Raw genomic sequence first — 27,286 nt, forward strand, 5'->3', positions numbered from 1 at the left:
TTCCCCTGATTTTTATTCTTCCAATTCTGTTTTGGAAAATTTGGATGGTCGTCTTTAGTAGACTTTGCTATCGGAGTCTGCGGTTGAGTTGCCGTTTTAGCAAAAGGCTTAACACCCAAACTATTGCGGCCAATGGTCTTATAAGCCTCCGCAATAATTCATGGTAACGTTTGGGGTTTGTGGACGTCTTGGACAAGGCGCAAAGCATTCGACACCTGAAAGTTAACCGCATCTCCCTTAACATTACAAAAGATGAGATCAGCAACTACGTCAAACACTCCAACGAGCCTCATTCTCAACTCAACAGCCGCCTCCGCACTGTGCTCATCCGATGCTTGATCACAGTGGGCAAGACAATCATAGACGGCGTGCAGAAACACTTTGCATAATCTGCTCCAAATACTTTACACAAATCTCACAATCTGTTACCTCTGGCAATAAGTCTTTCTGTGAACTAATTGTGAGAATCCTGTGTTTTTCCACAGGAGTGGTATTAGGAAACACTGCTTCCAATTGGTCAAATTTCTCAGCAAGCCAATAAGGCATATCGTACTTAGTTTGAGGGTGCTTGCCCATTACCGAATTAACCGAATTAACCATGACTGGACCAATCTACATCCCGGCCGGTCCAACTTGTTCCGCTGCAAGAAACATATTGAACTAAAGCCCTATGTACCCCAACAAAATAGGTATAAAGTTGACACAAGTCATCGATCGGGGCATTGAGATAACGTGGATATGGTGTGAAAGTGGCTAAGACTGGCCAAGTGGCCCCAGGAATTGACAAGGGGCCTAACCGAACTGGAGTTACGGTGTGGGGGAGGGTGCCATACAACCAAACACGATGCTGCCATGCCGAAATTGGAATCTCTTGTGTCCTATATGGAGTACAGTTCACAGGAATCACAGTGTGAGTGTATGTATGAAACGTATCCTCATCCGCATTTATTGCAGGAAAAGTGACCCAAGAGTAGAAACGCTCAAAGGGGAACGCCGAATCAGCACTCACCACAAAGATAACAGACATACCATCCTCTGGTACTCCAAACTGCGTCAGATGATGCCGGAGCGCTGCCCAACTATGCTGAGCTATGTCAATATCACCCATGAGGACATAGAGAAGAAAAACAATTTATATAAATTGTAGTACAACAAAGGGTAGTAATTCAAAATGTGAACCTTTTCATAAATCTCATGCTTGAATTAACCTATAACACATTTGTCTAGGTAGGTTAATCGTCACGCCTGTTAACCGGAAAAGGTGTTGAGGGTATTGTGGACAGATACGAGCACTAATCAAGACTTTGGGCGCCATGTTGCAGGAATTCTGCTCATGCACAGAACTATGCGCAGGAAACCAGGACCTCATTGTATTGTGGTGTACCAAAAATCCACCTCAGTGCCCAGAACCCCGATCCAACTAGCATCAGTGTCTCATTCGTTCTCCGTACTACAGCAAAGCTACCAATGAACAAGTGACTTTGGGACCTCTCAGGATTGGTGGAAATCAAGAACACTCTTTTGTTTTTATTCTCATAAATGTCCACAACGTGAGCAATCAGAGACACTGTATAGTTTAAAATGTTTATTTCAACTACGTGCTCTAAGATGCAGTATCTTTATTAACATAAGTAAAAAGATGCATAAAATCAATACAATCAACATTGTTACAATTCCATAAAATACAAAGGGAGAAATCATATTATAATGATAGTGGAACCAGGTCTATAGCGCCTTGGGTACCACCCTCCCCTTGCTAGGAGCTAGGTATTATAATAATAGAAGATCTCTAGGTTAAAACCGGGAACCCCATACCTCCAAAGTCAGGTGAAGTGAATCACATCCCAGATCAGCACAGCTCTTTGTTGATTGAAAGGTTTTTCCCAAGTTCTAGACTCATGCATGCAGTGCAATATTAAAAGCACCTGAGTTTCAGAAATGAGCAGCTGTGTTTGTGTTGTGTCTAGAGCGTGGGCCGATCAACCTGCATCAACAGCATACATTGTTATTTTAACCTTGAACACTTTGTGCAGACTTGAGGTCGCAGTGTGAGTTTAGAGATATGAAAAACAGACCATTCTCATGTGAAGGAAAAGCAAGCAGTTTGTCTTTATAAAAACAGAGACGTAGTGTCATGTGCAAAAGCAGCAAAATGGCTTTTTCGCAACTAACTCATTTATGCTAATATAGCAATGTGTGCAGGCAGAATCGTATTCATCCCTACACTTTTATAGGTAGCATGAACAGGAACACTAGGATGTTTTTCTTTGTAACTCTTCATCGGCAAATAAAAACCACCAGTGTTTCTTTTCTTTTATTCCACATTGTGCTAGTCTCCCAGTGGATTTCCTGTTATATCACGTTTTTTCTATGTGTACTGAAGTGAACAATCACTGGGAACAGACACTTTTATTATTCTACAAATCTTTCGTTTTCTTCATTTATTCTAGTCGAGTCTTCATTCATCTGGTATTTAAATATCCCACATAATTATATATTTGTTCCTATAATTCCTTCATGTCACAATAACTGCACTGTTCTGCTCCTGTCTATGTCCTCAGATGAGTCAATATTATGGTTAATGTTCTTAAGTTCTTTTTGAATTCACTGCATCTCTAGGATTATTTCTATGTGAGTTAAATGAAGGTGTGTGTTCGCTGAGGCTATGTAGGATCAAAAGCTTGTCACACTTTTAGTGCAATTGTAAGGTTTACCCCAGGTGTGTTCGTAATTGACAAAATCACTTCTGACATTCATGGCAATGCCCATTTTTACTCTGTGTGTGTTAGTTGATGTATCCGTAGGTTTAATAACTGACAGAAGATATTCACACATTCACTGCACCTGAAAGGATTTTTCTCTGTGTGCATTAACTGATGAATCCTTAATGCGGAAGATTTCCTAAAGGTACTTCTACACTCTCTACAGTTGTACGGTATTTACAGAGTGTGTGTAAGCTGATGTCTACATAGGCTTGATAATTGACTACATTGCTTCACACATTCATTGCACTTGAAGGCTTTTCTTCTGTGTGTGTTCGCTGATGCCTGCTTAGGAGTGATAATGTACTACAGCTTTTCAAGCATTCATGGCATTTAAAAGATTTGTTTCCCCTTTGTGAGCTCGCTGATGATTTCTTAATGCTAAAGAGTAGGTAAAACTACTGCCACATTCACTGCAATGGTAGGGTTTTTCCCCAGTGTGTATTCGCTGATGTCTCCGGAGGCTTGTTAACTGACTGAAGCTCTTTACACATTCACCGCACTGGTATGGTTTTTCCCCTGTGTGTATTCGCTGATGTCCCCGGAGGCTTGTTAACTGACTGAAGCTCTTTACACATTCACTGCACTGGTATGGTTTTTCCCCTGTGTGTATTCTCTGATGTGCGTGGAGCTGTGAAATTCGACTGAAGCTCTTTACACATTCACTGCACTGGTATGGTTTTTCCCCTGTGTGTATTCTCTGATGTGCGTGGAGCTGTGGAATTTGACTGAAGCTCTTTACACATTCCTTGCAATGGTATGGTTTTTCCCCTGTGTGGGTTTGCTGATGTGTTTGGAGTTCTTGTAACCGGCAGAAGCTCTTTACGCATTCCTTGCAATGGTATGGTTTTTCCCCTGTGTGTATTTTCTGATGTCTGTGGAGGTTTGAAATGTGACTGAAACTCTTCACACATTCACTGCAATGGTATGGTTTTTCCCCTGTGTGTGTTCGCTGATGTGTTTGGAGGTGTGATAACCGACTGAAGCTCTGCACACATTCCTTGCAATGGTATTGTTTTTCCCCTGTGTGTATTCTCTGATGCCTTTGGAGGTCTGATAACTGACTGAAGCTCTTCACACATTCATTGCAATGGTATGGTTTTTCCCCCGTGTGTGTTCGCTGATGGTTTTGGAGGTTTGTTAACCGACTGAAGCTCTTCACACATTCAGTGCAATGGTATGGTTTTTCCCCTGTGTGCGTTCGCTGATGTGTTTGGAGATGTGATAACCGACTGAAGCTCTTCACACATTCACTGCACTGGTATGGTTTTTCCCCTGTGTGGGTTCGCTGATGTGTTTGGAGTTCTTGTAACAGGCAGAAGCTCTTTACACATTCCTTGCAATGGTATGGTTTTTCCCCTGTGTGTATTTTCTGATGTCTGTGGAGGTTTGAAATGTGACTGAAACTCTTCACACATTCACTGCAATGGTATGGTTTTTCCCCCGTGTGTGTTTGCTGATGTCTTTGGAGGACTGCTAACCGACTGAAGCTCTTCACACATTCAGTGCAATGGTATGGTTTTTCCCCTGTGTGTGTTCGATGATGTCTTTGGAGGAGTGATAACCGACTGAAGCTCTGCACACATTCCTTGCAATGGTATTGTTTTTCCCCTGTGTGTATTCTCTGATGTCTGTGGAGGTTTGATAACAGACTGAAGCTCTTCACACATTCATTGCAATGGTATGGTTTTTCCCCAGTGTGTGTTTGTTGATGTCTTCGGAGGTCTGTTAACAGACTGAAGCTCTTCACACATTCAGTGCAATGGTATGTTTTTTTCCCTGTTTGTATTCGCTGATTCTCTTTTATGGTTTCTAACTGGCTAAAGTACTTGACATATTCAGTGCAATTGCCAGATTTTTCTCCTAACCGTGTTACCTGAAGGGTCAGCATAGTTAATAAACCACTTGCGTTATTTTCACATTCCCTGTATGTGTGTGATAATTTGGACGCTTGATTTCCGATTTAACAATAAAATACAAGATTCACTAAATACCTGCCACATTCATAATATCAGTAAGGCTTCCTTGAGAGTGATTGCATCTTTAGATTGGATAATGGCTTCGCCTGCATGCGGGTAAAGCTTAATCTTCCTTCCAGTAGGTGCAAATGGGACAATACTCTGTACTTCAGAGAGCAGAACTCCGCATTCCTTTAGCCTTCAGTTGTTTGGCTCCACTTCGTTGTGCTTTTCCCTGGTGTTTGGCTAGAAAGAGTTAACACTACACTGAGAGCACTGAATGGTGGTTTGTTACCAGTTTAGATAGTGAAGCACTGCTCTAGCCATATCATGATGGTGAAGCGGCTCGTAATGTGTACAGCTACTCCAAAGAGTGTCCCGGGGCAAAGCACAGGTCAGAAAAGAAAGTTAATCAGGTTGTTTCAAACATGGGCAAAAAGCCAAGTTTTCAACCTTTTTTTAAACATTATCATGTTGCTAACAGCTCAAAGCTGAAGAGGGAGTTTGTTCCAAGCTATGGATCCCAAATAGACACGAGACCTTCCTCCAACTCTCATACCGGCCTCATGATCAAATCTGGTGTTGGACGCTTGTTTATACAGCAGGTGGTTTGTCAGTTTTGTTGCCTTGGTTTTGTTGAGGTCATTTCTTCGTCTTGGGGTGTCGAGGTGCAGATCTCAGACTCAGACACTCATTGAATTGCCTTTGACTGCTTCTTCCTGGATCTGTCCTCTGCCTCTGATTGCACTGATGTTTTTGGAGGTCCTTATTTTTGATAATTTTTGCAGGTTTGATGTGTTATCTTCATTATTCATCATCAATCCGTGCATTTAAGGCTTATTTTCTGTTGGATGTAAAGAAATGTAATATTACTAAATGCAAATGTAATACAATGTGAATACACAATATTTAACCAGCTGGATAAAACATCTCTTCTCTACCATATTTGAAATTTAGTAAGGAACATTTCACCATACATGGATATTTCATTAAAACTGTGGTTGAACATGTCACATCTTATTTACTTCTGAAAAGGCAGCGATTTACCATTGTTCAGAGGAAATTACTAAGCAAAGGGCAGCTACAGAGCACTCATGTGCTACAGGTACAGTTTTGGATAGATACACATGGATAAGATTTCATTTAAACAGAACAGATTGTGGAAAAAGAGAGGAATCAGGAAGCGCTTTCGTTTATTTCAGTTTCAGGAAGTATCTACCTTAGGTAGCTCTTCAGGAAGTGTATAACAAAGGTAACTCTTCAGGAAGTGTATAACAAAGGTAACTCTTTATGAACTGTATAACAAAGGTAACTCTTCAGGAAGTATATATGACAAAGGTAACTCCGGACATCTTTTTCCACAATGCTTTCCTGTTCACACTAGATCAGCTCAAATGCCAACTGCCGCCTTTACCTTGCTTGTTACTAAAGACAGGGGTCCCTGTTTACACAGGGCGGTCACTCCTTGACCACAAGGGAGATGTCTTCAGTCTTCTAGTCGGTATAGAATGTCGAAGGTCCAAGAGGTTCATTTCAGAGTTTTGTTCCAGGATAATCGAAAGTCCTGGGGACACAGCACCTATCTTTATACTAAGAAAATGGGCTGGATTACCTACTAGGTCCCTCCTATGGGTGCACCTGGGAAGGGGGTGGTTACACCCCTTACCCTTTGTCCAGTATCGCGCCAGAGCGGGGCTGGAGTGCCCCAGCAACTGGTTTGAACCGGGCTATGCATGGAGCATCTTGTGTGCCCCAGGCAGTGTCTGGAAAAGCATTGTTCCATTTAACCCACACTGCCCCAATACACTACAGGCTGTCTGGGGAGGTCCAAGCACCTCCCTCGACAGGAAACTCATTGTCCAGGCCTCCCTTGCTGGAGTTTCATCCAGCATCAGGAGGTCAGACTCGTGTCTGTGGCAGCAGCATCCATTTTGTGATGCTGAAGCTCTGTTTAACTCTAACCGGGTAAAGCAGTAACATACATGTCTTTTCCCTCTAGAAGGGTGGAATGCTACCCCCGCCGCCGGAATTGGTGGGAGGGGGTATTATTCCAAAGTGTTTGACACCTTACACCACATGTTTTGATAAAGCCACACCAAAGTTAGCATTTAACGCGAGGATTATAATGCACTTAAGAATATATGGTATGGCTATATCATAGAACAGCTATAAGGACATGGTTCTGAAAGCTGCAGAGGGGCTCAGCTCATGCTAGGGCACCCTCTCACATAAAACTAAGCACTCTGCCTTGAGGATTGTCGAGGCCTACCATGGGAGTGACTTATAGGTTTATATGTGTCTATATATAAAGGTAGATATAGGTATACTATATCTAAGTAAGGGGTGATTACACCTCCTTACTCAAGCTGAGTGATCAACCTGTGGTGTTAGTTTGGATGGCCAGCCAGGGGTGGCATAATACATGCTTCAGCCCATGGTAGGCCTTGGATGCACCTATGCCCTGGGTACCTATGGTACACTACACAGGGGCTCACAGAGGTGACTCAATCCCCAATCTGGTATGTACCTAAAGTACATGGAGTCCATTTTATAGGGAGAGCAGAGAGCCTGGAGCCCTGAATAGCAGGATCCCAGGCCAACTAAGTCAAAAACCAGCAAAACACAAGGCAAAAAGTTGGGGTAACCATATAGTCAGATATCCACCTTCCTACACCCAGTATCTTCTCAGTGTTGGAAATTATCAATTCTATTAACAGCACAATATTAACTCACCACTGCTGTGGCTTGCAGTCATAAGGCTATTATGAACGGACTATGTTGTGTGCCAGAATGCCTATGAATAGTTTAGCAAGAATGTTTGGGAGGGAGATTGGTCTCATGTTGAGCAGGCCTAGGGGTTTTGCCAGGGCCTGTGAATAACTGTTATTACTGTTTCTCTCTTGGTGTCAGTGGGCTTGTCTGTGTCCTCAGATCTTTCAACAATGTTTGAAAACAAAACTAGTCAGATGATAGCTGCCAAGTGTACATGTTTTGCATGTGTAGAATCACACACTAGTAACTGTAGTGTATGCATGATTCACCTTGTCAGTTTGTGAGCAAGTGAGCATTCACAGACCCCAATCTGACTTTTTCTGACACTGGAAACAGTTACAGTTTCACTTCAACAAAATGCTGGAGCAACTCTCTTTCCAGGGTAGGAAGAGAAATGGATCATCCTCTAAACGTGGTGGCGAGTAGTGCTATACGGTTCATAGCACCATTTATCCGGGGAAAACTGGGGAAATGGTACAATGCACTGGGAAAATGGCATGTGATGACAATGTGACATGACATTCCCACTACATCTGCTTTTACACTTTTTTTGAGCTGTCTGTGTTCAGTTTTTCAAGGCCCAGGGTTTACTTTCAAGTCAAGAGATAGTGCAGGATTAGACTAATTATAATGTCATAGATACCAACAAATGCCTTTAACACGTATGCCTTTACCATGCAATGCCTTAAACACGTATGCCTTTACCACGTAACACCTTTACCATGCATATGCCTTGACCATGCATAATGAAGGATTTACAAAAATGGCCCTGCCAGTAAAGGGTGGGTGCCCTTGAGCCTATACAGGGCACCCACATGATCAATGTTGAGGGCGCCCAAAGTCCCCATGACGCCAGCGGGACCCAGTATTGTTCCTACCCGTAGGGAGCAGCTTAAAATACTGTGCTCTACGGGAAGGAACAATTTTTTCATGTGCTTCTCTGCCCGCTTTATAAGCTGTGCATTGTGTGGAGTGTAAGTTATAGTTAGCCCAGGTAACTCTAACTGCTCAGTTTCTACGGTTTTGAGTATGTAAAATCTAAACCTAAGTAAACGTCTCTGTAACCTTTGTTTTTTTCTGTGTATTTCTAAGGTTTTTGATGCTATTTCCTACCTATAACGGCTCTGTAAACTATGTTTTTTTCAGTGAAAATATCTCTCTATCTGTCTCTCTCTCTCTCTGTCTCTCTCTCTCATATATATATACTGAGGATGACATTAGCGCGGACTGCATCGACCAGAATGCCGTGTGGCCACGCCCATTGGGGGCAGGTATGAAGTTTAAGGAACGGTCTGCGCTGCTTATGCTTCCCCTTGTCTGTCAAAAGCCACTGAGGAAGGGAGTTCACCTCCTGAAACGCGTCTGGCCTAATTTGACACTGCCTTCTTGAACAACGCTCTGCTGGCATGCTGTGAATAAATACTTAAAGCGCCACGAAGGTCTCCGTGTGGTTCTTCCAATGTTGGGTTCTGCAATGGATGGATGTGTGTGTATATATACATAATTTATGACTTATTATTATTAGAGACAACTCTATAAGGCCTTGTAGAATGCATTATTTATAGATTGTAAATAATTGTTGTGACAGAATAACTTACTACCATGAATGAGGAAATGATATCATCATCTCGCACGCAGCACTTTAAGAGTACTTCACAGGAATGGAAGAAAAACAAAATGGCGATTGTTTTGAGCCATAGTTTGTAAATGTAATGTAAATGTCTAGTGTTTAATGAACACAAAGAAAGGTACTACCACTGATCACTTTTTATGAATTTACTAGACCCCTGGGACTCTATGGCTTTAAAAATAAAATAATTTAGATAACCTACCTGCTGTCGTGCCGTGACTTCTGCTGGGAAAAGAAAAGTGGCGAGAGGTATCAAAGGAATCTATGGTGCGTGGACTGGGACGGACATCACAGGCACTCACGAAGGAGGAGAGGCGATCTGGGAACAATTCCAGTCATTTGAAGAATCGGAACAAGATGATCGACGCCTCTATCATCTGCCATGTTTAAACGCATCCGAACAAACTAGAGAAAACGGATGCCTGGAGTCTGAGCGGCAAAGACCCAGCGGTGAGTGAGCGAGGCGGGTGGTGGGTGGTGTCTGTGCAACTCAGTAGCGCGGCGGAAGTGGCGTATGAGGAGCGGGGGCCCGCGGCTGCCTACTCGATCACAAACCGCCAGGAAGAGTAGCCGAGCATTGTGTCATCGCGAAAGGGGCAAAGAAAATAAGACGCTTTCCAAAAGACGAATGATACGAGACAACACATTGCGTTCTTGACTCCTAAATTACAGGCAAAAACTGTCTCTGCAAGAAACCCGGAAGAAGCTAAATGAGAGGGATTGAGCATTAAAGAAACAGTATGGTATATCGTGATTCCTCGAACGTGGGGAGTAAGAGGAGCAGCAGGTCAATGGGATTCTGAACTAATCTGGGAGCAGACGACCGAATCCTGAAATAAAACAAATAAAACACCAAAGCAATTACAGACAAGAAACTGTGAAAATTATAACCTCATTTACAAAGATGGCAGATAAAACCAGGAATCGCCAACTAAGGGCGAGTGAACTACTCAATGACGATGAAACAACTCCCTCAACTAGCAAAAATACAAGAGGAACAGCAGGAGGAAAAGGAAAAGAAAAAGATAACAGAACAATAGTAAATGTCCTAAGAGAATTACAACAAAACGGGATCTTGGAAATTAACAAATGGTGAGAAAAAAACGACATTGGAAAAATATATAGAGCTAAAAGAGTCCCTAGAGTGCTACGGATACTCATCATGCCCACATTGAACGATGTAGACCCGGATTTGATAAAATTATGGCAACAGGACACCAATGAGTGTTCATTTAAACTCATGAGGACATTAATCATACATGCTGAGAGGATATTGGAGAAAATTACGACCATAATCCAATCACTGGAACAAGAGTTAGCGAAAATCCCGGTATCTGAAGAAAACAAGGAATTAATTGAAAATATGGAGAAAAAATTGAACAAACATGAGACGGAGGTAGAGAAACGAAAAGCAAACAAATTCACGAGGGACCAAATGGATATACACGTTTGCCCGCAAGTACGACACTCTAAGAAGTAGAGTTGTGATGGACAAGTGCGCTGGAACAGTAAATACCGATACAATAGACATTTCAGAAATCAGCTCAGCTGATGAGGACACAGTAACAACTTCAATGGATTTTCGCGGGGAGATACAATTGGCGCAAATGATATTGCGACAAAGAGGAAGAGGCAGAATCAACACGCGGGGGAGAGGACAACCAAAACCAAAGAGAAGAAAACAAAAGCAAAAATAATCCTTAAAAAAAGCGGAATAAATCAAGATAAAAATTTGGTCCTGAACATATCCGACAAACAACTAACGGATGTTCAAATCAAACGATGGAATCGAGGACTTTCCTACTGCCCCAACAAGGATATGGATATCCCCAATGTACGGATTGATCTCTACAAGTTTTGTGGGAAAATTAAACTTAAAAAATACTTTGCGGAGAAGAAACCTCAACCTAATGCCTGTCAATCAGAAGAAACAAATCCATCCTTAATTGCCCAAAAAGATCTACCAGCACTCAGAGCATTAACATCTATGAGAGAGGATGAATCATCAAGCATAGAGACAAGTCAAGATTCGTTCACATCAGATATTGACTTCTGTAACACTATTGGACTGACAACAAACATAGGAGGTGAAAGTGGACTAAGAAAACAGTCCCGGTTCTGTCCACAGATGCCACCCGGGAATAAAATTGACCTATTCCATGAAATAATGTTAGAAGAAGTTACCAAGATGTCAAGCAGATCCATCGCTAATAAGAACATGGATTGGAATAATAACAACTATAAAAAACGTGGAGCCTCTCGCCAAAAGAATATCAGGCAAGAACTCAAAAACTATCCTACAATAATAATCAAATCCTCAGATAAAGGAGGAAACATTGTGGTCCAAAATGTTACCGATTATATAAATGAGGCAAGTGCGACAGTTGGAGAATCAAGATCATTATGAGCTATCGGCCAACAACCCGACGGAAGAATGGACGAATGAATACCATACACACTTGCTGGGGTGGCAAGAAAGAGTCCTAATTGATTTTGATGAATATTGCTACTTGAAAACAGACAATCCGATCATAGCTACTATCTACTTTCTGCCGAAAGTTCATAAATCAATTGAGAGACCACCTGCTAGACCGATAATGAGTTCCATAGGATCGCTTTTGGAAACAGCCTCAAGATTCATTGACATCTTCCTCGTGAATTACGTAACAATGCTCCCTTCGTATCTGAGAGATACCATGGACTTTCTAAACAAAATATCTAAAATTGAGTGGAACCCGGGATACTTGATGACCACAATAGATGTAACATCACTCTACACCCCGATACGTCATGAAGACGGAATAAGAGCCATCAAGAAATTTCTGGAAAAAAGATCGATCAGTCACCTTGAACACTCAGCCATGCTAATCGACATGTTGACCTACTGTCTTGAACATAATATTTTCCCCTTACTTGGTAGCCTGTATTTACAAAAACAAGGCAAGGCGATGGGGACATCTTTCGCCCTAACTTATGCAAACTTAATGATGGCGCTCTGGGAAATCAAAGACGTGGAGGAAGAAAACAAAAATCACTCGAAAATAAAAACATGGTGTCGTTTTATTCGTCATATGGGACGGAAGTCGCGAAGACTTACATAATTTCATCGACTCTCTGGAAGAAAATGAATACAACCTCCATTTCACATCATCTATATCAGAGAACAGTATAATTTTTCTAGATGTGGAGGTCTTCATTAAAAACAAGAGACTGTGTACTAAAATGCATCGGAAACAGAAATCCTGTAATAGGATTCTTCATGCTAACAGTGGCCATCCAGTGAAACTAAAATGGAGTATACCTTACGGTCAGATGCTTAGAGCTAAAATAAATTGTTCAGAGATGGAGGACTTGAAACTGGAAATCGAGGGGATGAGTAGTCGATTTCTGGAAAGAGGATATCCTTTGGAAGTAATCCTAACGGCAAAATCTAGGATGAACCTGAAACAACGATCGGACCTCTTAATCCCTGCGGCGGATGCAGCCAGGACGACACATGAGAACACAACAGAAACAGAGGGTACAACACGTTTGATCATGGATTTCAACAACCAAAGTAAGGAGCTGACGAAGGTGATAAGGAAGAACTGGGAGATTCTGTTACTGGATGAAACTCTGAAGGAAAACCTAACATCTTTTCCAACTATAACATATAGAAAAACAGCATCTCTACGCGATATCCTAACTCAGAGTCACCTGGAAATCCAACCACCAAAAAAGACAACATGGCTGACGAAACCAGGTTTTTGGAAATGTTCCAAGTGTAAAGCTTGCGAACAGGGTTCTAACATCACAGAATACAAATTACAGAATGGGAGAACTAAGAAAATTAAGGATAACATCACGTGTGAACCAAAATTTGTGATCTACAGGTTGACATGTCCTTGTGGAAAGTACTACATAGGGAGTACCATTAACAAATTAAAATTATGGATTCTGCAACATCTCCGTGCAATAAAAAACAAAGACCCAAACTACCCAATGGCCAAACATTTTCATGAATTCCATCAAAACGTTTGCAGTAAATTGAAATATTCTGGGATTAGAATCATAAAACCATTAGAAAGAGGAGGTGATCGTACATTGAAACTTCAGAAAATGGAGTCTAGGATGATTTTGGGGATGGGTACAGAATACCCACATGGACATAACCTGGATGCTGAACTGTATGTACATTTGTAAATAAGATCACAATATCAAGGACTGTGTAAATAAACCTGAACAGTCTCAGCTCAAAAATCTGAAATAGAATGACCTTTTGTATATAGCTGTGTATAGGGTATAAATAAAATTTCTTTCCTCCCTGGAAATCTGTAGACAAGTGCATATGTGCAGGAGATATCCTCATGAAAAGACCAGACATGGGAAACCCGAAAAGTGGATATAAACTCTGGGTACACAACTTGTATATTAGATTCTAATGGAAATAATCTGAATTAACTGTATATAGAATTAACCATAAGAAGTGGAATGTGGGACCTGGTACTTTACCATGAGGGCCACAATATAGCAGCATCTCAGATAAACCAAACATTGGAGGATTAAGGACATGTATATGAGAATATATCTACCATAGAATTCAATACAACCGAATGGTCTTGGAAAGAATGGGTTTCCGCAATGAGATGTATTACGACAACATAATGACTAGAAATTATAAATAATTGTAAATAACAGGGTTGTAAATATGTAGAAAATGAGTAGTAAGTCACGTTATGTCCATCTCAAGAAAAAGTACTTTACAATGAAATGTATACATAATTTATGACTTATTATTATTAGAGACAACTCTATAAGGCCTTGTAGAATTAATTATTTATAGATTGTAAATAATTGTTGTGACAGAATAACTTACTGCCATGAATGAGGAAATGATATCATAATCTCGCACGCAGCACTTTAGGAGTACTTCACAGGAATGGAAGAAAAACAAAATGGCGATTATATTGAGCCATAGTTTGTAAATGAGGTTAACAGTCTAGTGTTTAATGAACACAAAGAAGGGTACTAACACTGAGCACTTTTTATAAATTTACTAGACGCCTGGGACTCTATGGTCCAGTTGAAGGCTAATTGTAGCCGAAACGGGTAGGCTGTCCTATTCTTGCACGTTTTTGCACATGGTGTTTATAAAATAAAAATAATTTAGATAACCTATCTGCTGTGGAAAAGAAAGGTGGTGAGAGGTATCGAAGGAATATATATATATATCATGTGAACAAGGCTCCGTTGAGCCGAAACGTCTTTGACTTTTTTCTGCTATTAAAACTACAGCACCTAACTGGTCCGTGTCCGTGTACTGCTTGCCGGCTGGTGAGACTCCAGAGTGCATCAGGAAGCGGAGTGAGTAATATATATATATATATATATATATATATATATATATATTCACTGAAAAAAACATAGGTTTCAGGCCTGATATAGTTAGGAATTAGCATTTAAAAAACCTTAGAAATTCACTGAAAAAAACATAGGTTTTAGGAGTGTTATAGTTAGCTGGACATTTCACTCGTACAAAACCATTGAAATTCCTCCGATATAGTTAGTTGTACTCACTGTATCTCGTGCGCCCCCAATCCACTGCTGATGATGTCACATATTACATCATTCATGACATGGTCAGTGACATCACTGATGACATCTCAAATGACATCACTGATGACATCACTGATGACATCATCCGTGAATGTGGTTAGCTTCATTATTTAAATATGTATTATATATATATAGCAATTTGCATTGAAGAATGAGTGGATATATAAATATAAATATCTGGATGGAGGATTTAGTAGCAGTGTGATTGACTGTTTACTTGAATAATTTAAAGTGTCTCACTACATATATTTGATAGTGACTAAACTGTGTGAACATCTGTATCACTTTGTCAGTTGTTGTGTAAACTGCTTCTCCAGTTGGTAACTAGCTATTTGAAACTCTATATTAGTTATTGATTAGTTTACTGTGTATTTGTATGGGAGAGTGAATGTGTATGTGGTTCAGTGGGGGGTGTGTGACTGCCCAAAGATGTGTGAATAGTTGATTCAGTAGGTATATGAATTTAAAACTACATGTTATAACAGTTGTTTGGGTGAGTGAATATCTTTATGGGTGTGGTGATGAGAAAATATATCTCTCAATGGTACATGTCCAACAAAGTAAAAAAAGTAAAAGTCAGTGTATGTGTCAGTTGTTGTTCATAAATAAGTATACATAAGACTCAGTGATTGTATGCGTGACTGTATGGATAACTGTATACTTGTAATAGTGATTTTATAACAAACTAAGTATGAGTTACTATCTATACGAATAGATAAAGTGGTATTTTTATTAGTGTGTAGCTGAGTAAATGTAAGTTTGATCCATTGTTTGCATAAGTGAGTAGGATGACTTCATAAGTGTCTAGGATGTGTGCTGGTGTGTAATGTCGAGATAGGGTATAAGTATATTTGATAGTGTTTGATCATTGACTGCATGTATGAGTGAATCTATAGGTAAATGGTTAAATGTGTATATAGATCTAGGAATCAGTGAGTGGGTTTTTAGAAACTTGTATTGGTGTGTCAATGGTTTCAAATATGGTACTCTGTAATTTACAGTGTATGATGAAAGGTTATACTAGTGTATGATGAAGTGTATCTGATTGTCACGTGGATGATGTCATCAGTGATGTCATTTGAGATGTCATCAGTGATGTCACTGACCATGTAATCAATTATGTAATATGTGACATCATCAGCAGTGGATAGCGGGCGCGCAAGATATAGTGAGTACAACTAATTATATCGGAAGAATTTCAATGGTTTTGTACGAGTGAAATATCCAGCTAACTATAACACCCCTAAAACATATGTTTTTTTCAGTGAATTTTAAGGTTTTTTAAATGCTAATTCCTAACTATATCAGGCCTGAAACCTATAGCTTTTTCAGTGAATTTCGAAGGTTTTGTAAATGACAATTTTTAAATTTATTAATTGTTATATTTTATTTTATACTGATTTACTACATTTTTAAAAAAATTTATTTTTAGATATTTTTTTTTTAAAGCATTATAATTACATTTTACATTACATTACAAAATATACTTTCTTAGAATGAATTACTTTAGTTTAAATACTTTGCAAATAGGCAATAGACTTTTAAGTACAGTAGTTCCAGTTGTTGCAATGGGCAATACAATTTCATACACAATGCAACATTGACCTCAATGTGAATTTCTAGTTAAATGCAATTAGTTAATTTATGGATTACTTTTCTAACCACTGGACTGGATCCTAGATTCAGTCCTTGGACATCTCCTGTAAACGGGCGAGTAAAAGTGTTTTAGTTACAGTAGTGATTTTTAAGGAATATTATTGTATTTTAAAAGTTGACACAAATATTTTCACATAGAATCACCAATGTTATCCTATAGCAGGAAATTCCTTCAGCAGGTAAGTAGTGCTATCGTCACTTTTTCTTACTCGGTGATGGATCCTGGATCCAGCACTGGTGCATCTCCTGTAAACAGTTGAAAGAATGCGTTTACGTCATGCAGGTGATTTTTAAGGAATATTTTTAGTTTGTGAAAATAGACATTAGAAACTTTTCTGGTGAAAACCAGACAATGGATTCTTATGGAAGGAAATACAAGTTACTGGTAAGTACGGTTAGAATTACTTTTCAGGGTCAGTGCTGGGCTAAAAGATGTAGCACTGGGTTCTCTCCTGATAACAGGTGAGTAAATTAGAATGTGTTGTTCGGATGATTTTAGGTGAAGATTTTAAAGTTGCAAAACTCCACACTTAGAAGAATTTCCAAGTGAAACCAGTCAATGTTAGCCTATCGAAGGAAATTCAAGTTACTGGTAAGTATGGTTAGAATTACCTTTGAGGATCAGTACTTGGATCAAAGATGCAGCACTGAGGTCTCTCCTGACAACAGGTGAGTAAATCGGAATTCGTAGTACATCCAGTAAGCGCCACAGAGCTGCGTAGCAGAGAGATGTAAAAAGGGGCACGGCATGCACCACCTCTCTGCAACGCAGCGCAGTAGCGCTTCCTGGAAGCACCTGGTGGACTACTTGGCCCCCATGGTCCCTCAGGTTTGAAGTTGAATTTTTTCCCCAACTTAAAACGCTCCTCAGGGCACACATCACGTTAGGCCCCGTCCCCTCACTTCACCACCGTGTAAACGCACCCTGTCACTGTTCTACGTTGAGAGATTAAGTCCCCGTCAATCCTAAGGATCCCTAGGGTCAAACTAGACCACTAGGTACCTCCAGTAAGCACTACAGAGATGCGTTGCAGAGAGGTGTAAAAAGGGGCGTGGCCTCTGAACACCTGTCTGCAACGCAGCTCCCTGGCGCATACTGGAGATACCTGTTGGGCTATTTGGAGACTGCCAGTAGGTAATATATATATATATATATATATATATATATATATATATATATATATATATATATATATATATATATATATATATTTGAGTATTACACGTTTTGTGATATAGTGCCTCAATTCACCTGGTAATTCCTAATTTCTCCCAAATGTACACACAGAAAAGTTGGCAGTTCTTATCATTAAAGTAAATAGATTCTCTGTATTTCTCGATTTCATGTTTCCCATAGAAACCAAAGAGGCTACTTGTAATGAGGGCATAAGAGGGTACACCGTGGCCGACCTCCGGACGGCCCTGGGGCTTGTCTTTATGGCTGCTCCCCCTTCGAGTCGCTATGGTTCGCAAGTAAACTTCCCCAAGGAACTGGGCTCTTAACGCCTTAATATTATGTACTTGCAGCACATACAGGAGATCACCATATCTAGTTAAGTTGTCCAAACATCATGACAAGACCTAGAATACAGGCACCTGTAATGCACCGAGCAGCCTCCTGTACTTAGCTGTGTTCACATTCAGTCCTGTTAGGCACTGCCATGCTCCCCGATGGAACTTCCGGCCACTGACGGGGCTGATAATCATTTCCAACTCTAAAACAGGTGTATTTCACGAGTAGAACAATATCCAATGAGTCTTTACTCTTCCATACAGCATCCCTCTCGCAAATAACGTTCTCCAGCACGGCTAGGTGACAGCAGTAGCCAGTGTTTCAGGGGCTCTAGTCCAAGAAAGAAATTCCCTCTTTGGCCCATGTTAAACTGTGAAATACAGCAATATTTAAAGTTCCGTGGGCCCTGGTGCCACTGCACCTGCTGCACTAGTGAAAGCTACGCCTGAAGTTTACGCATTGTTTTTGAAAGTAGATGTGGAGGATAAACAATCTGTGTTTGTGAGAAAAATAATGATTTACAAGTACAGTTTTTACACTGAAAATCTTATCCTAATAATTGACTGTGAATACATAGAACATTGGGTGTGCTAATGTAATTTATTGTGTGTTTTAATGTATAGGGCAGGCATAGGGAATACCTCATTAAAAGAGGATTTCTATCTTCTAAGGAAGAGGTTAAGCACATTGATAGCCCTCCACGACACCGGCCCAGCGTACCTCAACAGACGACTCAGCTTCTACACCCCCACCCGCAAGCTCCGCTCTGCCGACCTCGCCCTCGCCGCTGTCCCCCGCATTCGAAGACCAACAGCCGGAGACAGATCCTTCTCCCACCTCGCCGCCAAGACCTGGAACATCCTCCCCACCAACCTACGGCAGACCCAAGACCTACTGGCCTTCAGAAGACTACTCAAGACCTGGCTCTTTGATCAGTAGCAGCAACCCCCCACCAGCGCCTTGAGACCCTCATGGGTATATAGTGCTCTTTACAAGTGTCCTGATTGATTGCTTGATAAAGAAAGAAAAGAGTGCTCCCACAAAAAAATACACATACAAAGAGATGCACAGACCCACAAACACACACCAAACATGAACATACAGACACCTAACTACCCACAATGGTGCACACAAACACATAAATACAAATAGAAACAAACTAACACCCACAAACAGATTTTCAAATAGACGCACACAAACATGCACACATAAACAAACACACAGGCTAAAAGACACTCACATGTAAACCAGCACCCACCTCATTGACACTGAAGTAAATAAGTAATAATGAGACACTGGCAGGCAGGAGCGTTGCTTGGTCAGTAAGATTCGAGGGGGTGAGCTGTAGATTTTCCATGAATGGAGCTGAGTTGTAATGTGCATGAGAGGGCCTAACGAGGCAATGGAAAGGAGACACGTGCGGAGTGAGAGAAAACACGTTATTTTGTAATACAACCAACATTGTTAAAGACTTTCAAAACAGAAAGGGAAAAGTGTGTGTCGATAAAAATTCCTGTTGAAATATGACCGACATCTCACCATACCCGACTAAAAGCACCTGTGCCCAACTATTTAGCTGAAAATACATTTTACATTTACTGCTGGCATGGCAGAGTATAACACCGAATAGGGAATGAAGTAGAAATTCAAGTACTAGGGTCTCTACAGAAGCACAGAGGATGGGTGCCTAACCTGGCCTGGTGCTCTAGGGGGGCCGTTCCCACTAAATCTGCAGCCTGATCTTGCTTGGCCAGGGATTAGGGATGGCCACGCGATAACTTAAGACACCCAGTGGGTCGGTAACAGGCAGGAAGTTCTGATACCAGCTATTTTTAGCCCATTGAGCAGACAAGAAGACCATGTTCCAAAAGGGGCTACTTCCCACTAAATTAGTATTCAAGGATCACAGACATGATCACATCTGTCCACAACAGCCCCTCAGAGATCACTGAACAGTGCAGGGGGGTGAAACTTTTAAATGTGTATTTAAAGGAAATTGGCTGAAACTCCGTGGAGATCGCAATAATCTGTCACAACGACAAGAACTCCCAAATCTCCATTTTAAACGAAATTTTAAATAATTGATGTATGGAAGTATGTTGTAGCCCAACCGTGTAAAAATGCTACTAATGATTTTACGTGTTTATATAAATATGCAGTAGTACTATTATAAATGTCATTGGTTTAATGGTTTTTGTTTTTAAAAGACTGATCACTTAAATAAATAAGTCTATACAGAAGGACAGAGCACAGAGGTCGCCGTCACCAGCCATTGTTCCTCCTGAAGCCCTTGTGATCCGTATTCAATGGGCGGGAAGCGCAGTGGGGTAACAAGATGGAAACAAGGAACAGCAGTACAGATACGAGAGAGAAGGAAAGCCAAGGAAGAAAAAGTGCGAGGGAAGGAAGAAAAAGAAGGAGAGATCCTTACATTTCCCTCACGGCACTTAAGCAAATGGCCTGAGCACTGATCTCATCCTGGTTAGACTACTGAAATGCGCTCCACCTGGCTATCAACAAGACTGTAATAGCCAAACTGCAGCTGGTCCAAAATGCGGCGGCAAGATTGATTTTTGATATTCCTAAATCTCAATCAGTTTTGGCAGAGATTCTGAAGCTCAATTGGCTACCTGTGACAAACCTGTAACCTTCAAACTTTATGCATCGTTCACAAGGCACTGCATAACATGGGGCATGGAGATATTAAAGACATGTTTCAATGATATATTCTCTCCAGACAGCTTCAATCCTCAAGTCAAAATCTTGTAATTGTTCCTAAATACCAAAAGCAAGTTGGGGAGTCCAGAGCCTTTTCCGTGGCCGTATTCAAGCTATGGAACCATTCCATCTCCTGTCTTCAGGCTCACACCCCATTTCGTAAGGCCTTAACCCGTTCGTTGCGTGAGTCGGCCAACAGCTGTCGCGAGTACTACCTCCGTAGTGCTGCTCACGTCCGTTGGCCGACACAGCCCCGCCCGCGCATAGAAACATCCGCACCGCGTCGGATTCTACGGCGCGCTAAGGGGGTTAAAAACCTGACTTTTTATTCTGTCATGGATGCTTTCGGGGCTTGAGACCATGGAATTTCTATTTCCATCTTCTTTTCCTTCTTTAGGGATAATTGCTGTCAGCGCCTTAACACCTTTGGGCATTTGTTTGCGCTCTATAAATCCTTTTCATTTCCTATTACGTTAGAGAGACGTCAAGACTAACAGGAAAATGTAAAGTGAAGGGGTGAACGAGGAACACCATGAGAACGCCAGTCGTAAACAATAGCTTGTTTTCTGGTCCCATTATCTTTTCTTCCTGCCCTTCAATAGAAGGGCAAGAAGAAAAGATAATGGGACCAGAAATGGGGGCAGTGACAAAAATGCCAGTCTTATTAGCTGCCATAAAGAACTTAAAAAGCATTGTGTGTTCAGAATGGGAGGATATGTAAACTGAGCTCTCTGTGTGTTGTTGTTGCTGTAATTAAAATCATTTCAGAAGTTGTTATTATTATTGTTAATGTATATTTAATATTGCGTACACTAGGTCTCGAAGGAAGAATCAAAGCGCTAAGTTGTTCTCTCCTCCTGGAAACCACTGAAGGCTTCCAGGAGCACACAACAAACCATGCTCAGTCTCATGCCCCGTTGTGAGCAGCACTCTTCGATAAACGGCAACAAAAGCAATGCAAGCACCATCCAAGCTAAGAGGCGATTGTAGCACCGTTGTGAGTGGAGGAATGTCTTTGTCAAATCAGTACACGCGCCGCCGCCACCCTTGGCCCGGATCGCACCCGTTGAGTGAAAGCACTGGATAATGCTTGCGCGATACAGTACCTTGCAGGGACTGAAGAATGCATGGCTCAGCAGTCTGTCTGCAAAAACCCTTAAGAGGCATGCAAGACTCAGCAATCAGAGCACAAATATATCTAAAGGATGCATGGCTCAGCAGTCTGTCTGCAAAAACCCTTAAGAGGCATGCAAGACTCAGCAATCAGAGCACAAATATATCTAAAGGATGCATGGCTCAGCAGTCTGTCTGCAAAAACCCTTAAGAGGCATGCATAACTCAGCAATCAGAGCACAAATATATCTGAAGGATGCATGGCTCAGCATTCTGTCTGCAAAAACACTAAAGAGGCATGCATGATTCAGCAATCAGAGCACAAATATATCTGAAGGATGCATGGCTCAGCAGTCTGTCTGCAAAACCCCTTAAGAGGCAAGCATGACTCAGCAATCAGAACACAAATATATCTGAAGGATGGATGGCTCAGCAGTCTGTCTGCAAAAACCCTTAAGAGGCATGCATAACCCAGCAATTAGAGGACAAATACATCTGAACAATCAGACCCCCCAGGATATAGCGGCATGGATTAGCAAATTTAGCGGCACAAAAATGGAAATTTAGCGGCACAAATATGGAAATTTAGCTGCAATTTTGCGGCATTTTATGTGGCCATTTTTCCCACAACAAACACAGATATCTTAGTTTTTTTAGTTATTTAACAACATGAAGCTATGTATATTTGGTTTCATTACAATGTAGACACTTTGGGGCAGATTTACAAGCCGCTTGCGCTGTTTTTACGCCGCCGTTGCGTCACTTTTGTGACGCAGCGGCGGCGCAAAAGATGCACCATGGTGCGGGGTATTTACAACGTGACGCATCTACCAGATGCGTCACGTTGCAAAGCCCTGCGCCAGAAGAGGCGTACCATTTCAGGTCAGTTTGTGTCTTGCAATAGCCTTAGAGCTTGGTGCCACTGTACCTGCTGCACTAATGATGGCTATACCGATCGCCCCTTTTATTAGTAAGTACTTTAAATAATACAGTGTATTTTGAACACGACCCGATATCCCACCGGATGCCCGTTCGACAGACCTAAACACTAGAGAAAGAGCAGTCAAAACCGCCAAGTGGTCACTTGTTAAACAGTAGCGAACTGCATGTTGGTACTTGTAGTTTCGTTGCAAAATGTCAGCCTGCAAATCGTCTCCGATTTAAAAGCGGGGACTGGTTGACGTTGACACCCATGACATGGGGCCACTTGACGCCCGGGTTAAATTTCTCGCCTCTAGGATTTTTTCCATGGCTCACTCCCAGGGGGAAATGGTCTGCAATAGTTGAGCTCAACCCTCTGACTTCATCCCTGGTCCAGCGCGCCTCTGCAGATACCCCGTCCCGTGTGCGCCTCAGCTCTCTCGGCTGAGTGGTCCTGTCTGTTTATCTTGAGGGACAGACATCTCTGCACGGCGCTCCGTCTCCAAGCCCGCGAATAGGGTGACCAACTGGCATTCGTGCAAATTCAGGACGGTGAGTGTAAAAATTCAGGACAAAGGGTCAAAATTCAGGACACGAGCTCAAAATTCAGTACAAAACTTCAGGACAATAGGTACGTTTTACAGACACATCAGAGGTCGCGTATTAGTATATAAGTAAGCCCAACCATTTCCAAACATATTCAACCGTTTGCAAACCTATCCATCATGTATCCTTCCATCTATCATTTCACTCATCCATCCCTTCATCCATCCCCTCATCCATCTTTTCACTCATCTGCATTATCCATCCACCCTTTCACCCTATCCATCTGTACACTTATCCATCCACTCTTCATCCCATCCATCCATTCACTCATCCATTCAGCCATTTACCCTTTCACCAATCCAGCCATCCTTTCACTTACTAATCCTTCCACCCATCCACTATTTTAGTCATCCATCCATCCTCCCTTTCTCTCTCCATCGACCATTTCACTTAGCCATCCTTCCTTCCATCCATCCTTTCACCCACCCATCATCCATCCATCTGTCCTTCCCCTCATCATCCATCCTTCCCCTCATCACCCATCCATCCTTTTCCCTCATCATCCATCCATCCTTTTCCCTCATCATCCATCCATCCATCTACCCACCCACTCTTCATCCACCCATCCTTCCCCTCATCATCCATCCATCCTTCCCCTCATCATCCATCCATCCTTTCACCCACCCCCTCATCATCCATCCATTCCCTCATCATCCATCCATCCACCCTTCCCCTCATCATCCATCCTTTCACCCACCCCCTCATCAACCATCCATCCATCCCCTCATCATCCATCCATCCATCCATCTTCCCCTCATCATCCATCCTTCCCCTCATCATCCATCCATCCATCCTTTCACCCACCCATCCATCCTTCCCCTCTATCCATCCCCTCATCCATCCATCCTTCCTCTCATCCATCCTTCCCCTCATCCATCCATCCTTCCCCTCATCCATCCTTCCCCTCATCCATCCTTCCTTTCATCCATCATCCATCCTTCCCCTCACCCATCCATCCATCCATCCTTCCCCTCATCCATCCATCCTTCCCCTCCATCCATCCATCCATCCTTCTCCTCATCCATCATCCTTCCCCTCATCCATCTTTCCCCTCATCCATCATCCAGCTACCCTTCCACCCATACATCCAGCTATTTACATTTTCTCTCCATCCTTCCCCTCTCATCAATCCATCCATCCTCTCTCATTATCCATTTATTCAATCTTTCATTCATCCATCCATTCACCCTTTCACTAATTCATCCAGCCATTCACCCATCCCTTCACTTACTTACTCGCCGACCTTTCCATATTAATTTTGAGCTGAGCCCTTTTGAGACGAGGCCCATCAAGAACTTCACCCTCGCTGCAGGGGCCGTTCCAGGACTGGGACAGAAGCCACCCAGGGCGGAGACAGGATCCACCAAAGGGGGGGACAAGAGCCATCACAGGTGTAGGTGGACTGGAGCCACAACATGGGGGGACAGGAGCCATCACAGGCGGGGGGTGGACAGGAGCCATTACTGAGGGGAGGGCAGGAGCCATCACAGGAGAGGGAACAGGATCCACCAGGGTGGGCACAGGGGTGGGCATGCAGTATTCTAGTATCATCTTGGGCTCCTCGCCCCCTCCTGCCCAAGGCAACGAGAAGACAGGCTCTCTGTCCAAAATGCCATCCCCCACTGTGATGTACAGTACTTACAGGAGATACTCTAAGAGAACTGATTGAACTGATTGTCCTCCATACTTTGTTAATCAGTGTGGGTGCGATTGTGCCATTTCTTTATTTTCTTACATTATAGACTGCATGTTTGAAGAACCGAGGTTTGCTTACACTTTAGTGACAGTAATTACGCTCTGTGAAGAGAACGACGTGCTGCCTCGGTGTAATCAGGGGTGTAATCTGGCCGAGTCTAGGATGTTTGGGGCCCTGGGTAGAAATGGAATGTGTGAGCCCCCCTCTAAATAGCAGAGACATGACACATTCAGGGCTGTTTGCATGTGAATAGATGTCGCTGCTCCTGAACCTGCAGCCCCTCCCTCTCAGTCACCTTCGAAGCACCTCTTAACAGGTCATCAAGGGCTAGAGGTGTGAGGGTTGCCATCCCGCTGTGCCTCTCCAATGCTGCTGAGTATCTGAGGAGCTTTGGTGCAGCATCGGAGTGAAGAAGGGAGGTGGGGCGATAGCCACATAAAGCAGACCCCCCAGGATATAGCGAAAAATGCCGCGATTTCTAAAAAAATGCCGATTTCGCGGGCATTTTTGTAAAAATCGCGGCATTTTTTTTAAAAGTGCCGATTTTGCGGCAAATCGCGAAATCGCGATATCCTGGAGGGTCTGAACAATGCATGGCTCAGCAGTCTGTCTGCAAAAACCCTTAAGAGGCATGCATGACTCTGCAATCAGAGCACAAATACATCTGAAGAATGCATTGCTCAGCAATATGTCTGCAAAAACCCTTAATAGGCATGCATGACCCTGCAATCAGAGCACAAATAGATCTGAAGCATGCATTGCTCAGCAGTATGTCTGCAAAAAACCCTTAAGAGGCATGCATGACCCTGCAATCCGAGCACAAATAGATCTGAAGAATGCATGGGTCAGCAGTATGTCTGCAAAATCCCTAAAGAGGCATGCATGACTGCAATCGGAGCATAAATAAATCTGAAGAATGCATGGCTCAGCAGCCTGTCTGCAAAAATCCTTAAGAGGCATGCATGATTCAGCAATCAGAGCACAAATATATCTGAAGGATGCATGGCTCAGCAGTCTGTCTGCAAAAACCCTTAAGAGGCATGCAAGACTCAGCAATCAGAGCACAAATGTATCTAAAGGATGCATGGCTCAGCAGTCTGTCTGCAAAAACCCTTAAGAGGTAAGCATGACTCAGCAATCAGAGCACAAATATATCTAAAGGATGCATGGCTCAGCAGTCTGTTTGCAAAAAACCTTAAGAGGCAAGCATGACTCAGCAATCAGAACACAAATATATCTGAAGGATGGATGGCTCAGCAGTCTGTCTGCAAAAACCCTTAAGAGGCATGCATAACCCAGCAATTAGAGGACAAATACATCTGAACAATGCATGGCTCAGCAGTCTGTCTGCAAAAACCCTAAAGAGGCATGCATGACTCTGCAATCTGAGCACAAATACATCTGAAGAATGCATTGCCCAGCAGTATGTCTGCAAAAACCCTTAAGAGGCATGCATGACCCTGCAATCAGAGCACAAATAGATCTGAAGAATGCATGGGTCAGCAGTATGTCTGCAAAAACCTTAAAGAGGCATGCATGACTGCAATCAGAGCACAAATAAATCTGAAGAATGCATGGCTCAGCAGCCTGTCTCCAAAAATCCTTAAGAGGCATGCATGATTCAGCAATCAGAGCACAAATATATCCGAAGGATGCATGCCTGAGCAGTCTGTCTGCAAAAACCCTAAACAGGCATGCATGACTCAGCAATCAGAGCACACATATATCTGAAGGATGCATGGCTAAGCAGTCTGTCTGCAAAAACCCTTAAGAGACATGCATGACCGAGCAATCAGAACACAAATATATCTGAAGGATGGATGGCTCAGCAGACTGTCTGCAACAACCCTTGTCAAAATGATAGACTCTTTCAAAAGCAAGGGAGCCCAGGCTATGATTGTGCAACAGTCAAAACTCAAGGTCCTGGCTAAAGGGAGGTTTTTCATTTTTACAATTGTCCACGAAGCCCAGTCCTTCCTGGAAGGATTAGGAAGATAGCCCAGCAGATCTCCAGCTGTATCATACTCCAAGCAGATTCAAGAGTTTAGTCTATAACAGCTCTGATCGACATGGGGGGGGGGGGGTTGTGCATAACAGGAAGCAATGCAATGGCATCCAACAAGAAGAAACAGAAGGAAAGGACGGACATGGAACACGGGGGGATCCGTCCAACTGAGGGGGGAGGAGGGGGGGTCCGGGGTGGTGAAGGGAGGTGTTGCAAGTGAAAAAACTAGAGTTCAAACGCAATATGTTTTTCGACATTTCTATGACTACAGTACGAGCAATGTTATTCTTTTTTTTTTCTTTTTTTTTCTTTTCATATATCTTTATTTTTTTTTCTATATC

The 27,286-nt window shown here is 42.3% G+C and overlaps 1 protein-coding gene across 4 annotated transcripts in view; it reads right to left on the reverse strand.

Moving 5' to 3' along the window:
• Positions 1-1,574: 1,574 nt before the first annotated feature.
• The window catches only part of LOC144762503 (uncharacterized), a 182,122-nt gene continuing 156,410 nt past the window's right edge, over positions 1,575-27,286 (reverse strand). For all 4 annotated transcript variants that reach the window (XM_078647749.1, XM_078647841.1, XM_078647889.1 and 1 more), the window contains one exon: positions 1,575-5,564. In XM_078647749.1, the coding sequence (XP_078503875.1) occupies positions 3,079-4,653 (1,575 nt within the window). In that variant the 5' untranslated portion in view covers positions 4,654-5,564 and the 3' untranslated portion in view covers positions 1,575-3,078. The remainder of the gene's footprint in view (positions 5,565-27,286) is intronic.

The sequence above is a fragment of the Lissotriton helveticus genome, chromosome 1_1 (assembly GCF_964261635.1).
Source record: "Lissotriton helveticus chromosome 1_1, aLisHel1.1, whole genome shotgun sequence".
NCBI lineage: Eukaryota > Metazoa > Chordata > Amphibia > Caudata > Salamandridae > Lissotriton > Lissotriton helveticus.